The 17,202-nt window shown below is 51.5% G+C and overlaps 1 protein-coding gene across 3 annotated transcripts in view; it reads right to left on the minus strand.

Annotated features, from left to right (window-relative positions):
* Positions 1-954: 954 nt before the first annotated feature.
* Positions 955-17,202, minus strand: part of CAMK2A (calcium/calmodulin dependent protein kinase II alpha) — a 70,533-nt gene continuing 54,285 nt past the window's right edge. For 2 of the 3 annotated variants that reach the window (XM_032158348.2, XM_032158349.2), the window contains 4 exons: positions 12,673-12,748; positions 9,573-9,667; positions 4,378-4,606; positions 955-4,102 (listed from right to left, as the gene is read on the minus strand). In XM_032158348.2, the coding sequence (XP_032014239.1) occupies positions 4,099-4,102; positions 4,378-4,606; positions 9,573-9,667; positions 12,673-12,748 (404 nt within the window). In that variant the 3' untranslated portion in view covers positions 955-4,098. The remainder of the gene's footprint in view (positions 4,103-4,377; positions 4,607-9,572; positions 9,668-12,672; positions 12,749-17,202) is intronic. The other variant, XR_004248852.2, reaches the window with a different exon arrangement.

Consider the following 17,202-nt stretch of genomic DNA (forward strand, 5'->3'; position numbering starts at 1 on the left):
AAGCCCCCAAGCCTCTCTTGCTTTTCTCAGCCTTGGCCTGTGCTCTTACTGTGAAGGTCCTCCCCTGTGTGCAAGGGGCACACTCCCTACAGACACTGCCCCTGGCCATTCCACACACCAGCAGTGAGGATAGACCTGGAAAGCAGCTGGTGCAGGGACTCTGGAGTGCCAGGCACCTGGAGTATGGTCTAGAGGGAACTGTGGGCTCCGATGGGCACCTTTCCTTGGCCCCGTGGCATCCAGGCCTCTGGGCAAGGGATGGGTGACCAGCTTGTCTGGTTGGCCCAGTGCTGTCCTGGTTTGAGCATCGAAAATCTCACATAGGTAGCCGGGAAGGTTGGCCACTCTACCGTGGCCTGAAGGTGGCCAAAACCTCTGCATCACCACTTTGGCTCTGCCCTGCCAGAAGCCAGCAGCTCAGGCTCCAAGGAACAAAGTATCCCAGGCACTAGGTCCAGACATATGTTTATGGGTAAAGAGACCCTTCCTCCCCTTCCCCATTCTTTAAAGCACTCTCTGGAGTGCTGAGTCCTGGGCACTCGTCTGTGAGGCTGGGCTGAGGGAAGAGAATGAGTAGGGGACTTGGAGAATAACCTCCACATTGTACAGGGAAACTGAAGCCCAGAGGAGAAGAACCTTGCCCCAGGGACCAAGAGAGACTTTAGCTCTTGGCTGCTCAGGCAACCCATAGCCACCCCTTTGCTTTTGTTGAGGGTACCCCATGTACCTGGGAGAAAGCTGACCCCATCCCTGGTTCTACAGGTGGGGTATGTGGTCCAGGCATAATCCCACAGTGACTGGTTCAGCCTTGAGCATGTGACCACAGTTGGTCCAATCAGAATGAAGACCAGGACTTTTATTTTGCCATGGGGCAGATCTAGAACTGGAAACAAACAAAAACCTCCCAGCTCAGGGGCTTGACCAGGACAGGGACACACAGAGTGCACAGAAGTTTGTAGCTATTTATTGCACTGAAAACACCAAGAATAAAACAGACGCCCCTTCTTCCCACCCCACCCCCCCAATAGCAGAAAGTTTGAGCAGTGTTCATTCAAGTTCACAGCCACATATTTTTAAAAAAGAAAAGAAAAAAAGAACTAAAACAAAACCCCAAACAAATAGTAACAAAGAAACCAGCACGGGGAGTCTGGCAAACTCATCCCCCAAAAGGGTCTCCCTTTGAAGGGAGACAGGAGGCCTTGGGTCAGGATTCGCACCATGGTGGGCACAAACCCAGGAGAACACTTTCCTGTAAACGTGTTTTCTTGCTGGAGCCAAGGTTTTAACTTGGGTTTGGATTTTTTAAAATTTATTATTATTATTTGCATCTAAAGGATGTTTTGGAGGAGCACAGAGTTTGTCTGGTGAGGGTAGGCTCTGGGCAGATTTTTCTGTGAGTCTCCCCTGCCTGCCGCATCAGGATCATCCCTGGTGCCCTGTGGTGGCACCAGGTGGCTGCCCACCCACAGGCGTGGCCTTCACAGTGGGGGCCATCTCAGCCTGGGGTAGCGATCTGCCTCTTCTCTGGCACTTGGAGAGTGACACAGTGGACAGGAGGTGTGTCAGCCAATGAAAGGCAGGACCTCAGGCTCCTCCAGCTCAGTTTCCTCTGGCAGGGAAACCAAGCTCCAGAGAGGGAAAGGAACTTGCCCAAGGTCACACAGCAAGTCTGGTCAGAGCTGGGAATTGAAGTCTACTCACCCCAAATCACTGCTCTTTCCCCTGCAGTCCACTGCTGAAAAGCAGTTGACAGGCACCGAAGAGGGGAATCAGGGGCAGGTGGGGGAGGGGATGGAGCCTGACCAGGTCTGGAAGTAAACAGGAGTCCAGCCAGTGACTATGCCTGCCAATTCCTGCAGGTAAATTAGGCTTCACATAGCCAGACGTTTGCTCCTTCATCGGCTGGATGGGAACAAAGAACCCTTTTAACCAATGAGGAAACTGAGGCTGAAGAAGAGATCAGACCTTGCTCAGTAATTGCAGCAGCCCCTGGTGAAGGCCACACCCTCACCCTTGACTGGGGATGGCTGTAGGGAACTGGCAGCTCACAAGGGGGACAGGTGGTTTTGCCCCTGGGACAATGGGATCACTGGGCCTTACTGGGAAGCCCTCTGGGCCTGGGCAGCAAGGTCTCTGCCAAGGACAGAGGCCAGTGATGGACCAGCTTGGAAACCAGGAGGCCTGAGCAGCATCTCTCCTGGCCTGCAGACCTGGTGCTGCCTATCTCACCTGGGCCTGGACAGCAGGACTTGAGAAAAGAACCCAGCAGACAGCTGGTGATCGGGGAGAGCTCAGAAAATCTCGGATCAAATATCCTCACCAGTTCTGCTCCAACCAACACCCAGGAGGGTCGAGGGTACCGGAGCCTCCTCCAATCCCTGGGGACGTGGCTCTTCCTCCCCTAAAATCCTCCAGAGGGGACAGTATCTCATGCTGGCAAAACACGGCCACACAGAGGCCAAAAGCACAGAGAGGCAGCAACATAATTCCGAGTCGGACACTGAGAATACAACCTCTATTTTTTTTTTAGTCCAAAACATGTAGATTGGTTTTGTTGAGTGTTTTCTTCTTTTTGTTTTCAACATACTTACTGCGTATAAAGTCATGCAAAGAAAACAGTGCAGACAGTAGATCCTAGTGGATGTGCCAAGGTATTCCACTCAGAGTCAATCCCAGGGAAAGAGGGAAAGAGGAAAAGAAAGAGAGAATGCGAACCCGAGGCTGCAGGAGGAGGCATGAAGAGTAGAAATTCCCAGTGCTTTGCTGTGGTCATCAGACGCCAAGGGGAGAGAGGCAATGAAGACACACGCTCACGGGCCCCCCAGAGGTGGGTGGGGGGTGCTGGGGGCGGCACACAGATATGGTGACATGAAATCCTGGGAAGTTCGGTAGAGAAGACCCCAGTTTGCGAGGGAAGCAAAGAAAAGTCCAGATATTTCCATCCTGACGGCCTCCCTCCTCCTCTCCGCCCTGACTTGCTGTTCCTGAGTCAGTGCTGGCATCTGATGCTTCCACAGTCCCAAAAGGAACGCCTGTGTCAGCTCACCTTGGGACCGAAATGGCAGAGAGGCCCTTCTCCCCGGAGCTGAGTCCGCCTTGGCCCCAATAACCACAGGTGACAAGGTCCACCTCAGAGATGACAAAATAAAAAACTAGAACAGAAAAAAACTACCCCTCACCCCTCTTCCTACACCCCTTCCAACCTGACCCTTCTCACAATAATCTGAGAAGTCTAGTTATTACATAAATATCCATTAATGCGAAATCCATTTACGAAATACACAGAAATTTGGCTATAAAAAGGCATGCGGTCCAAGTAGACGTGATACCTAAACGTTGCTTTCTTTTGCCCCCCAAAAACAATTAGATTCCCTCTCTGAGATACGACGAAGCTGGAATTCTCCAGGGATGACGGTGGGGCGGGGTGGGCAGGTTAATGTTGGAGGTGGACTTCACCAGAAGGAAGCAGAAAGCAAGTAGGGGCACCTGAGAGGGCCACGTCCCCCACACCGAGGGAAGGGTCAGACCACCCTGAGGTCAGCACAGGAGGAAGAAGACTTAGGGGAGCACTTTGAGGCAGGAGGCTCCTGGCGTATGCTCTTCTCCCCACTCCTTCAGTGCGGTTGGCTTAGGGGGAAGGGAGTGTCATCTGCCCTTCCCCAGGGACACTGGAAGAGGAGAGGTCTGGGAGAGGGACGGACGGATTCTGCCTTCCTCACCATGCCACCCCTCCTTCTCCCCAGCCCCTGGTGGGCACACAGCCCGGGCATTCTAGCCTACAGCCCAAGACAGGCCAGGCGGACAGCAGCTGAGGCTGGGGAGAGGGGGCCAGTGCCGTGGACACCCATGCCTGAGGAAGCCCCAGCCTGGCAGGGGAGAGGGTGGGGGTGAGAGGTGGGGAGATGTGGCCGTTCGCTCTGAAATTGCGATGACTTTTGTGAACAAGCAGGTTTTCTTGATGCAGGTACAGAAGTGACGGTGGTGGAGTGATGAGATGGGAGAATTCCAGCAAAATCCACCTGGGAGAACCAGCAGCTCCATTCCACGGACAGAGTGGATCTCTGCGGCACAGCAACGCAGCGACCCCGGCCTGGTCCCTCAGCTGTAAGACACACACGGGGTGCTTCTCAGGGCATGGCGTTTCCTGCTTGAGCAACCCACCCACCCTGCTGCTTTACATGGAGTCCAAGCTGTCCCCGGTGGCTCCTGCCCAGCTCTTCCCCTAGACCTGCAGGCCTGGCCCCCTTCTTGGGGTCTTCCCACCCTACTCTGCAGCCTTTCAGAGCTGAAGGCAGCAGCTTCCGCGACATAACCCCCTCCAGGGCAACACTCCCATCCTTTACATTACCCTGGGAGGCAGGAAGGAGGGATTCTTACTGGGGCAGGACGGAGGGCGCCCCAGATCTGTGGAAGTGGACGATCTGCCATTTGCCGTCCCGGCGGTGCCAGACGCGGGTCTCCTCCGACTGGGCGGTGCGTGGGATGCCGCCGGCGTCCAGGTACTGCGTGATGCGGATGTAGGCAATGCAGGCTGACTCGTCGCCCATCAGGTGGATGTGGGGATTCAGGATGGTGGTGTGCACGGGCTTGCTGTTCCGGGACCACACTGGAGGCGGGGATGGGAGGGGCAGAGGAGATGCAACCGGGGGCCTCCTGTCTCACTTTCTTCACTTTCTCCACTCCCAGCAGCCCTCTCAATGGAGGCGCCCTGCCTGCCTCATTTGCAGGGAAGGGGCCTCTGTGGCAGAACTCAGCTACCTGGGATCAAGGTAGAACTTCTAGATGATGGGGACATCACACCCTAGTTTAGATACAGTGGAGTTCAGACATGCAGAATTCATCAAACATGGGAAAATGGAATGTTTGAATCATGACTGTTAGCCACATGGAATAAGCCTAGAGGATCCTAGAACCAGATGAGCTGTGAGCACAGTCTCAAATCCGATCTCCCCAGGTACCAGGCAGGCACATAAACAATGGGGGCAGAGCTGGGTATAAGATGCTAAATGACAACTGACCCTTTGCCTCTGGGTCAGGGAGGCAATAGGGAGTGATGGGGACTGTGGCGAATAGAATGTCTTGTCCCACCTAAAGAGGGCATCCTGCACACAGCTTCCCTGGTGGTTGCCATGTGAGTGAGACCAGTGTTGACGTGCCTGGTTTTTCAAGACAATCTGGAAATCTGAATTTTTATATGAAAACTCTTCATTTTTTAGTATTGGCATCTAATTCAAATTTAAAACATCATGCAAGCCAAGTGAAACATGTCTACAGTTCAGACACGGCCCCTGGGCCTGTTAGCCACTTCTACTGTAGATATACGGAATTGTGGAAATGTGGAGGAATATGAGAATTGTGGAATCTTAGAACCTTGAAATGATAAGGATGGTATTGGTGGTCATGGGGTGAGGTCATGAGGCTTTCCAGCATTAGGGAGAGATGCATAGCTCTTGGAATCATGAGAGGCCTGACAAAGTCCCTGACACCAGCTTCCACCAGATGAAACATGAGGCATCACCAGGACTACTATTAATTCTAGAAACTCTATGTTTTCCTCAAGATAGAAAATGAAAGCATAGAAAGACAATGACCCAGGGAGGGGTTGAACAGTGGTCATCTGTATCTCGGGCTTGAGAGGAGCCCTTCCCTTTGTGTAGCCCGAATATAGGTCTGAATCATGTGAGGCGCTGACTTAAAACACAGCTTCCCCAACTCCACCCTTAGAGAGCCCAGTTCAAGAATCTCTAACATTAAAAATCTCCCTTCTCCTTCCCTACCGCTTGATCCTGGTGCCAAGCCAGGTTTGTGAGCCACTTATATCCTGAAAAATGTAAAATGTCTTTTTTTTTTTCAGGATTGCAGAAAATATCCAATAACAACCATCCCCTAATATCAGAAGCACGCTACACCCAGGCTTTGAATAAGGACTTAAAATCACCAAGTCTTAGGCACCATAGAATAACAGACTTCGAATTTGGGCTCTCAGACACATAGAATGTAGAGTTTCAACGTCATAGACTTGGGAGTGACCTCAGAGGTCAGAGGTCACCCAGCAGCCCAACTATAGAATCTGAGGAGGGCTCTGTAAGCGTCCCTGACAGCGTTCAGGGCTGGAGGCATACAAGACCAACATATCCATTCCACAGATACGCAAACTCAGGTCCAGAGAAGCAATATGACTCGTCCCAAGCTGGGCTAATCCCTGAAAAAAAATGTAGTGGAATCTAAAAGAAGTCAGTTTCATCCGGGAGCGGTGGCTCACTCCTGTAATTCCAACAGTTTAGGAGACTGAGGCAGGTGGATTGCGTGAGCCCAGGAGTTTGAGACCAGCCTGGGCAAAAAGGTGAAACCCTGTCTCTACAAAAAATATGAAAAATAGCCAGTCTCATAACCTGGTAGGTAGGGAGAGAGAGAGAGAGAGAGAGCGACAGAGAGAGAGAGAGATTGAGAGAGAGAGAGAGAGATAATGGATAGATAAAATTTAAAAAAAAAAAAGTCAGTTTCCAAGTGAGACTGGGTTAGAACAATCTAGAACAATCCCAGAAGGGACAAACAGAGCTTAGCATTACTGGGAGCACTGAGCCTTGCTGCAGTCAGCAAGGGCTGGAGTCCTAGGAGGCATTTGTAAAGAAACGCCACCTGACGTGGTGTCTTTTGAAAAGACAGGCAGCTTCCAATATCTACCCTTGTGCATAGGGTGGGAGAGAACCAAGTCCTCAACAGGAAAAAATAGGGCCCTGGAGGGTGGAACTTGGCCGGGAGTGAGCAGTTACTCTGGGTCTGCGCTTGTGGGTTCTGCCTTGGAGGTGAGCTGATGTTTAAGCCTGGAGTCTGGGGGCCAGCACTAAGATGGGGCCCGCTGCATACAGGCAGGCCGAGGGCCGCATGGCTTCCTCTCTGTGATTATTTCAATTTTGCCATCCCTGAGCCTTTACAGCTGGGCCTTAGCCTGGTCCCTGCTTTGTGGGGATTGTAAGTTCACACTGGGGGACCAGTGCCCCCAGAGGACAGACTGTAGGATGGTGGCTACCGTGATCAGTAAGGGAGCTCCAGGGTGACAGGGACGTATGGGGTCCAGCTACCTCTCCTTGCATGAGAATTCAATTTTTATTATTATTATTATTATTTTAGATGGAGTCTTGCTCTGTTGCCCAGGCTGGAGTGCAGTGGCATGATCTCAGCTTACTGAAACCTGTGCCTCCCAGGTTCAAGTGATTCTTGTACCTCAGCCTCCCAAGTAGCTGAGATTACAGGTGTGCACCACCATACCTGGCTAATTTTTGTATTTTTAGTAGAGATGGGGTTTCACCATGTTGGCCAGACTGGTCTCGAACTCCTGACCTCAGGTGATCCTCCCATCTCAACCTCCCAAAGTGCTGGGATTACAGGTGTGAGCCACCGCACCCGGCCGAAAATTCAATCTTCCTTGTTAGCCTTGGAGAATTCATTTGATTTATTAAAGGAAGATGTTGTTTTCTTCTTCACAGCTTTTTGGAGGGTGTCCTTGGCCTCTGTACTCTATAAAGTTCAGTCAGAGAGGGTGCAAGCCAGGGTAGGAGTGTCAGTCCCAGTGGGGTTTGCTAATGTGCAGATACAGCAGGTGCTACAAGGAAGGGAAAGGGCACTGGGGTGAGTCAGGTCTAGGTTCTGCCACCGGCGTCCTGGGTTCCTTTAGACAAGTCACTTCTCTCTGAGTCTCAGTTTCCCCTCTGTACGATGAAGAGCTGGACTAGATCCTACTTCAGTCACTGAAGTACCTTCTTTGTTATTTTTGCCATTCACAAGTGCCACTGTACGTGCTTCCTTAAAGTATTTCCTGGGGCGGGCTTGGTGGCTCACACCTGTAATCCCAGCACTTTGGGAGGCCGAGGCAGGCGGATCACCTGAGGTCTGGAGCTTGAGACCAGCCTGGTCAACATGGTGAAACCCCATCTCTACTAAAAATATAAAAATTAGCTGGGTGTGGTGGTGGGCACCTGTAATCCCAGCTACTCAGGAGGCTGAGGCAGGAGAATTGCTTGAACCCAGGAGGCAGAGGTTGCAGTGAGCCAAGATCGTGCCACTGCACTTCAGCCTGGGCAAGAGTGAGACTCAGTCAAAAAAAAAAACAAAACAAAAAAAAAGAATTTTCCTGAATTGATTCACTTTACTAACTTCTATAGGTTTTTTGTTTTTTTGTGGTTTTTTTTTGTGTGTGTGTGTGTGGAGATTGAATCTTGCTGTGTCGCCCAGGCTGGATTGCTGTGGTGTGATCTTGGCTCATTGCAGCCTCAGCCTCCTGAGCAGCTGGGATTACAGGCACCCACCACCACGGCCAGCTAATTTTTGCATTTTTAGTAGAGATGGGGTTTCACCACATTGGCCAGGCTGGTCTCAAACTCCTGACCTCAAGTTATCTGCCCGCCTCATCCTCCCAAAGTGCTGGGATTACATGCGTGAGCCACTATGCCCGGCTATAGATTTATTTTAAAAGAAAACTTCTTGACATAATCATTAATGAACAATCAGTATCATGAATAAAGTTCTAATAATAAGGCCTGTGAAAATGAAAGAAAGTTACATAATCCTTGCACCATGCTCCTGCCTGGAAGAGATCTGAGATTTGCTTTCTCTTTGATAAAGAGGGAAATTACAAAGTGGCAGAGAGGTGTTGAAAACAGGCTAGCACCCAGCAGAGCCTTTCCCCTTGATGGAGCCAGAGTATTGAAAGAGAATTAAGAAGGAAAGAGCTCTCTCACTGTGTAAACTCATGCTGTTTTAAGTGGTGCCCACATACACCGGAAATCACTGTGTAGCCTCAGTGGTACACGCCCTTAATTTGGGGGACCCTGGATATACCACTTCTTAGGTCCTTCCTCCCTGTCCTAAGCTGCATGATTCTAACCTGTGTGTGTTTTGGTTCATCCCTATCTGACCCCCAGCCTAGGGAAACACAGACACAGGCAGAAAGCACCCTGGGTCAGGCCCAGCCTCAACCCCCTGAAGCTCCTGGTTGCAAAGCTGCCAAGGTCCCTCCTGCAAAGGAGAGGCCCAGGAAGGACAGACATGCAGGACAGAGACCTAGACAAACAGGCAGGGGCACAGCAGTGTGAGCTGTCTGTCTTCCTCTTTCCCAAACTGCCCACCCACAGAGGGCACTTGCATAACAACCCACCAGCCAGCTTGTGACCAGCTGGGCAGCTGGGATGGCCCCAGGCATCAAGATGACTGTAACTCGGGTGTGTGTGCCAGTGGGAAGGCTCCCTTATCTATAATATGGGAATCAAGGCCCTCCCCAGGCCTCTCCCAGGGTCATGGGCAGGAGAGGCCTGGGAGGGCTTGTCCTGTGTGTCCCTGGTCTCTGGGACCTCGCCTGCCCCCCCATCTTCAACCACAGGAGGGGCAGCTGGTAGTCGATGGGCCAGGGTTAGGAGAGGGAACCAAGAGGGTACCAACCCCAGTCCACACGGGAGCTTCCTCTTCACTGGCTCCTGAGCCGCCCCTGGGGCCCTGCCCGTCACCCTGCTGTGCCATCCAGCAGGACATGGAACGAGAGCAGACAACAGGCACCACAGAGAGAAGGAATTGCTCACGGTTTTCAAAATAGAATCGATGGAAGTCCAGGCCCTCAACCAGGTTCCCCAGGGCCTCAGGTTCGAAGGCTGTCATGCCAGGGTCGCACATCTTCCTGGGGGAAAGAAGCCAGAGGGAGGAGGGACTGGGGCAGCTTCTCATTGGACCCTTGGAGGGTGAGCCTGTGAAATAGGAATGATTGCACCTACCTCACAGGATCATTGAAGTTAGTAGATGGGAAGGGGCTTGCAAGCTATAAAGTATGGGATAACGCTGACTGGTTGGTGCCATCTAGATCAGGGAAGCCTGGGTTCAGGCCCTGGCTCTGCCAGTGGCTATGAGACCCCAAGCAAGTGGCTTAACCCCTTTAAGCAAGAGCACCATGAATGGTGTGCAGGGCTGTGCAGTGCACTAAAGGTGCTAGAGAGGAGGAAATTCAGCTTGCTGTCTACTCTCCAAATTGTACTTCCTGGTTCAGGGCGTTGGATCCAGAGGGGGCTTTTTCTAATTTGTCTTCCTGTGGGGTCGGGATGGGAGACACTGCCTTTTCCTTCACATAAAAGTGACTTCTGCTCATCAAGCCAGGTATATACCTGGAAGGTGTGAGTTTTGCTAATTTGAACAAAGGTGGCCTATTGTTAACAGCAGCCTTGGCTGTGAGCCTCAGTTTCCTCTTCTGTAAGATGAGAAAAATAGCATTAGATGAGGTAATATCTGGGAGGAGAAGCACAGGGCATGACGGAGGCTGTGTATTTTCAGCTGTTGTTCCCTTCCAGGTCTTAGTCTTCTGGGAGATCCTGACAGCCAGGCAGGGGAAGGGAACAAGCTGTCTTTCCCATCTCCAGGTCTGTGGGATCTTTCGTGGTATAACATGGACCCCTGTGACAATAGCAATGAAGCCAGGGGCAGGAAATGTCCCAGGACAAGTAAAGCTCCCAACCCAGGGTAGAATTGGAGACACCCAGGAGAAAGTGTCAGGCCCAGCACTGTCTGAGCTGGAGAAAGCATTCGCAGGGTGCACTGTCCCTGCTCTGTCCTGTCTGTTTGGGTGACCCCAGACAACTTGCTTCTCTACTCATGACCCCAAATTCTCCAGATGGCTTAAGCCAGGGGCTGGGGGACTGTGCTCAGACCAAACGGGATGCCCAGGACCCTTCCAGCTCCAGAATCCCCCAAGAGTGGGGGTCTGGACATGTGGGAGACTGAGCGCCCCCACTGAAGAAGCCCCAACCCCGGAGGCACCTGGGTGTTCCTGCCTCCTAGAGTGAAGGGACTTGGAGGCCATCTGCCCCAACTCCATTGTACATATGGGGAAACTGAGGCTCAGAGAGATGAAGGAACATGTTCAAGGTTACACAGGGCATCCTGGACCCCAAAGGTCATGGCAAGGGGTCAGAACCTAGAGCAGGATGCAGATGTCAGAGGAGGTGACATCACATAGCTGGGAGGGGTTCCCCAGGACCCCCAGAAGTGCCACTGAGGAGCTTGGGGACCACAGGGGCCACCTCTCTTTCCTTCACTCCCTGGCTGTGTCCTTCCAGAGCCACTGGCATGATACAGTCCAAGTCCATTCTTTCTAGAACTGGCTGCAAGACCAGCTTAACAGCCTATTTCCATGCTTTTATGCAACACTCAGGTATATACATGCACACACACCTGCGCAACCTCCTTGTGCAGTCTCAAACATGCACACATGTGTACAAGTGCATGCATACACATATGTACACATCACCCTCAATTCCGCACATGCATCTTCTAAGCACCTTGTTCTTCCAGAGGAAGCCAGTGACCTTCTAGGGGGCTTTGCCACCTGCTGCTGCTGAAAACTCTCCCACAATTAGAATGCACCTGGCAGTCCAGGTGCAGTGGCTCACGCCTATAATCCCAGCACTTTGGGAGGCCGAGGTGGGTGGATCATGAGGTCAGGAGTTCGAGACCAGCCTGACCAACATGGTGAAACCCCGTCTCTACTGAAAATACAAAAATTAGCTGGGCGTGGTGGCGTGCACCAGTAATCCCAGCTACTCAGGAGGCTGAGGCAGGAGAATCGCTTGAACCCGGGAGATGGAGGTTGCAGTGAGCCGAGATCGTGCCACTGCACTATAGCCTGGGTGACAGAGCGAGACTCCATCTCAAAAAAAAAGAAAAAGAAAAAGAAAAAGAAAAAAAGAATGCACCTGGTCTGCCAAGCCTTTGAGAGGCAAACTTCAGCTCTAGGTACACTGGAAATCAGGAACAGGCTGCCCAAGGAGCAAACCCCAGCCAGGTTATGCTCAACTCACTTCAACCCAACGGGCAAAAATAACTCTGCCTTCGTTGGCAGTCTTTGTCCTCCAAAAAGTGTATGTCTGGTCTCCAGGCCTAGGCCTTGTCAGCACTGGCCAAAATATTGAGGACTAAGCCCAAAATATTTGCTCTGCCTGGGGCCAGCTGAGGGCCCAAGTGAAGTTTGTTTCTGGGTCAGGCCAGGAAAGGTGTGAGTGAGCAGCACAGGGTGCTCTGGCTCAGCCCCTGCACACACAGCTGCCCATCCAGAGGCAAGTCCAGGTGTGTATGGGATGTCTCATTTTATGTTATTTTTGTGCAAGCTGCCTTATTTCTGAGAGGAGTTCAGATTCTGCTTAGAATTACTTCTGCTCATGCCTGCTCACTGAAGGGACGCGCCTTGTGGATCCTGCCTGCTCCTGCCCATCTGAGGTCAGAGGTCCAAGGGAGTCTAGGGTGAGCACCCAGGCCTATTGGGCAGGAATGAAGGGAACGTGCCTCCCTTCCCACCTTCCCAGCTCATCTCCTGAGGAGGCCCATGCTGTGATGCTGTCCACCCCCTCTTTCCTTGGGGAAGCAAGGGAGTTTTGTTGGAGTTCCTCCCAGGGAACAAGATGTGAGGAGGAGGAAGGATAGGAAGAGGAGGAGGACTGACATATAGAGCAGTGTCTCGAACGGAAAGCTCAATAGAAGCATCAAGTCCGGATGCAAAATAGAAATATGAGTTCAGCCCGATTCACAGCACATGCAAAGTGAGTGGATGAGGATCGGAGACAAGGACCCCCAAAGTGAGCCATCGGTACCCTCTGAACAACAATCCAGGCAGGACATGCAGAATGAGCCCAGCTGACTCACGTGTAGGACTCAAAATCTCCATTGCTTATGGCTTCAATCAGCTGCTCTGTCACTTTTATAATTTCCTGTTTCCGCACTGTAAGGCAGAAGGGGACACAGAAATAATAATAATAATAATAGTGATGGTAATGAAGCACCAACTACCATTTCTTGAGTCCTTATCATATGCCAGACTCTGTGCTGGGACCTGAAGACCTCATGCAGATGATCTCATTTATCCTCGCATTGCTGCTGGGGGCTAAGCATCATCACCCCCATTCCACAGGAGAAACTGAGGCCCAGAAAGGCAAAAAAATAAAGGTGTGAAACTTCCTCGACTACAAAGGCCAGAGCCAGTGTCTCTGGCGGTCTTTGCCTCTAATACATGGTGGACATTCTGACTCTACGCCTGATATAAATACAGGTCTTGGCTCCCAAATACTTATTCCTACCACCTTTGCTTTGCCATGTAAATCAAAACAGGATCAACTGTGGCACTGTCACTGATAGCCATGAGCCAGGGGCTTTCTTATGGCCAAAACCACGACCATTAAGAAAAATCTTAGGGTATACGCATCCCTTGAGCCTCGGTGAGCTTCTTGCTGTATTTGGGTGCCGATAGGAATTAGGCACTGAGCTGTCCACAACTTTCTAGGCATAATAAATCCCATTTGCTGAGACCTGGCCCTTCCCTATCTGCCACTGAAACACCACAAACAGCTGGTCTTTCTGGTGGAGTTAGATAGCTGTCTTATCAGATGTGTGATGTTCTGAGCCTCAGTTTTCCCATCTGTAAAATGGAGACACCACCACCTCTCATTCATTCAGAGCCAAATACATAGTGGGCAGAATCCAGGCTTCGGCTTAGACAGATGTTCATTTAAATGACTGTCCAGGTCCTCAAGCTGTACAACTGCGGGCCACAGGGTGGTTTGAAGGTCTGTCAAATGGAGATGATAGTGTTCTCCGAGGGTTGTTGTGAGGGTAGGATGATGTGATGTACACAAAGCATTGGCCAAAGCGTGGCACATAGTGGCTGCACCTCGTAAATGCGACCATGTCCTGCCTCCCTAGGCCCCTGCCAGGGGTTGCCTCTCTGCTCTTCACTAATACCCTGGGAGGTAGGCAAGGTCAGCTTCCTCCCACTTCACATACGAGGTGACTGAGCCTCAGTGATGGAGGAATTTGAAGCCAGGTGTCCTGGCTCCTGGCAGAGCCTAACAGAAGCCTTGCTCCATCTCCCAGAGGCAGGCCCCTTTCCCTCCTTCCACAGGCTTAAGCTTGGCTTTAAACCTGGCCAGCTCATTGGCCCACTGGAGCCGTCTCAGGCGAATAGATGAACATATTGCCAGGATTGCAAGCTCAGATCTGGCCTCAGCATTTCTCAGTCTGGAAGCCTGGGAGGGAGCCCAAGCCTAGCAGAGGCACCCCCCCAGCCCTGTCCTCACCAGTTGCCCACACCATGCCAACCCACACAAGCTCACCTCAGGCCCAGAGGACACAGAATCATAGAACATCCAGGTTAGAAGAACCCTCGGAGGCCAGAGCCTCCTTATCAAACTTTAGGGAAACTGAGGCCCAGTGAGGGGGTTGTGATTTGCCCAAGGACATGGCACATACCAGGTGGAGAGCCTGGCTCCTCGCCCAGGGCCTTTTCCATAGGCCCCTGAGGCCCCAGCTCACTGCCTGTCCTAACACTAACCTCAGGCAATTGTTTTGCCCGAATGCTTTATCTATGCCCCAACTCATAGGTGAGCTCATGGGGGCTGGGCTGTGACATCCCTTGCTCACTGCGTCCTGGAGCCTGGAACAGGCTTGGCCCCATAGGCCTTTATCACTGAATGAATGAATAAGTACCAGGCCATGTGCTATGTGCTTAGTCTACCAAGTTCCAGAGCCTTACAGCACAACTTTACTTCCACATCACAGATGAGCAAACTGAAGGTGAAAGAAGCTAAATAATTAGCTCCAGTGGAGCTGGGACCCTAATCAGAGTTTGCAGCTCTAAAGCCCGTCACATTCTCCCACACCACACCCAGCACCGCCCTTGGCACATGGTAGATGTAGCAGTGATCATTCAATGTCAGCCACCACTGTGAACAGCTAATTCCCTTCTCTCTCCTGGCTCCAGTCAGAATCACCTGGGCTGGGAATGAGTCCATTTTTAGACCATGAGTACCACCGGGTCACACAGGTGTTGCTGCACCTCTCTCTGGGGACTTTCCTGGGGCTGGGGCAGAGGCAGCACTCAATACATACGTGTTGAGTGAATGAATGAATGAATGAATGAATGAATGAATGAATGAATAAGTGAATGGGACCAAACCAGAGTCTGGACTGCTGTCTTCGTCCTGCCCCTTGGACTTGCCCAAGTTGCCTGGTAGCCACTGTCCCTAGGACACCCAGAACCTGGCTTCCTGATCACCTGTGCCCTCCTTCCCAGAAGCTGGAGATTGAGTGTGGGAAGAAGCCTAGCCCAGTCAGTCACCTCTTTTGTTTGTTTGTTTTTTGTTTTTTTTTTTGAGATGGGGTCTCTCTGCATTGCCCAGGCAGGAGTGCAGTGGTGCGATCACAGCTCACTGCAACTTTCCCCTAGTGAGTTCAAGCGATTCTCCTGCCTCAGCCTCCTGAGTAGCTGGGATTACGGGCATGCACCACCACACCCAGCTAATTTTTGTATTTGTAGTGGAGACGAGGTTTCACCATGTTGGCCAGGCTGGTCACGAGCTCCTGACCTCAGGTGATCCGCCCGCCTTGGCCTCAAAGTGCTGGGATTACAGGCGTGAGCCACTGCGCCCAGTCCAGAGCTACCTCTTTCTTGCCACTCCCACATGGAATCAGGGGTGACAACCAGAGCAAACCCATGTGCTCCTGATGTGGGACCTGAGTCACTCTCCTTGCCTTCTCTGCATGGACTTTAAGACCCTTCTGGCTCACCGTTCCAGGAGCCTGTGCTCAATGCCTGTTTCCTGAGGTCTGCTTCTCCCTGCCACCTCAGAGAGTCTAGCACAGTGGCTGAGGGCACGGATTCTGGAGCCAGAGTCCCTGGCTTTGGATTCTGGCTCTGCCACTTACTTACTAGCTGTTCCCTTGGGCAAGGGAAGGTCCAGTGCCTCAGTTTCCCTATATGTATAATGAAGATACTAATAGTACTTACCTTGTAGAGTTGTTCTAAGGATTGAGTTAAGAATATGTCATTAGAAATAGCTAACATGTACATGGTCCTCACAGAGAGCCAGTTGCTGCTCCGAGTCCTTTAGATCAAAGCACTTATGTAAAGGATGCTGCATTATGTAAAGAAGTTAGCACCGTGCCTGGCTCTTGGGAAGTGAGAGTGTGGTTATTATCATCTGAGAATCTCTGAATTGGAACTTCCTCCTGAGGACATCGTGGAGTCTCTAGTCAGGGCAGGGATATTTCCCTGCAGCCTGGTATGAGGGGGTGTGGCTCTGGTTGGAACCCGGGGCTTGTGGCCTGCCGGGAAGCTGGCTGCACTGTTGGACGGCTCTGGCTATTTTCACTTCCTTCTCCTTTCAAGTTGAAATCTGTCCTTCCGAAACCCCCTAGATACAGTTCTTGTCTTCTTTCTGCCTTCTGGGGCCCTGAAGTGAACACCTGCTTCCCCAGCCTCTATGCCTAGTCTTCTCTTCTCAGAGCTGAAGGCCTCCAGGTTGTGGTACTGACTCAAGCTGGCCATTTAATCCTTGAGAGTCCTGGAGCTGTCTAGATACCTCTCTGAGTATGCGCATACAATCTCAGGTGTGGCCTGAATAATGCAGAATATCAGGTCTGGGGTAGCACTCTCTATCCCCTCCCTAATTCTGGATATTATACCTCCATTAATGTAGCCTGAGACAGTGCCTGACTTGGCTGTGTCTCCAGCTACTCGGGACACCAAGTTACCAACAATAAACCCTAGTGGGCAGGAATCTCCCTAGCTTTGTTCTGTGGGACAGAAGATCTGGGGGCCTGGTGCTTCTTACATCTGGAAAGTCCACTCTGATTCTGGGCCTCTACCATGTCCTCAGCAGCCCCACTGCTGTGTTCATTCAGCAGCTGCTTAGTAGCAACCACTGGCGTTTCTCATCTGCCAGCTGTTCACCCAGACAATCCGAGAATGCTCCCCTACAGATGGGAAAGCCCAGACCCCAGTGAGGTTAAGACACTCTCTCAAGATCATACAGCATGCTAAGACTGAGACAGGATCAGCATTCCTGACTGATACTTCCCAGAATGTCTCTGCCCGAGGCAGAGGTAGCTCTTTAGTTGGAGAGGAAATTAATTTTTCATGGAGCGAATCAGGACGGATGGGGGAGTGGGAAGGAAGCAGAGCCCCAGGCACCTCGGAGGGCAAGAGGCCTGTGCAGTGAGCCAGAGGGGCTTTGAAATATTAATGTCTCTTTCTCTCCTCAGGGGACTACGTTCCCTGGAGGATGACATTTCTAATTAACTTTAATGTCAGGTCAGAGTCCACCCCACCAGCTGTTATTCTCACTTAGTAAGAAGACTTAACAAATTAACACCAGAAAACGGTTCCCTGGAAATTTTCTC

Source organism: Hylobates moloch, unplaced genomic scaffold, assembly GCF_009828535.3.
Source record: "Hylobates moloch isolate HMO894 unplaced genomic scaffold, HMol_V3 SCAFFOLD_6, whole genome shotgun sequence".
NCBI classification, from domain to species: Eukaryota; Metazoa; Chordata; class Mammalia; order Primates; family Hylobatidae; genus Hylobates; species Hylobates moloch.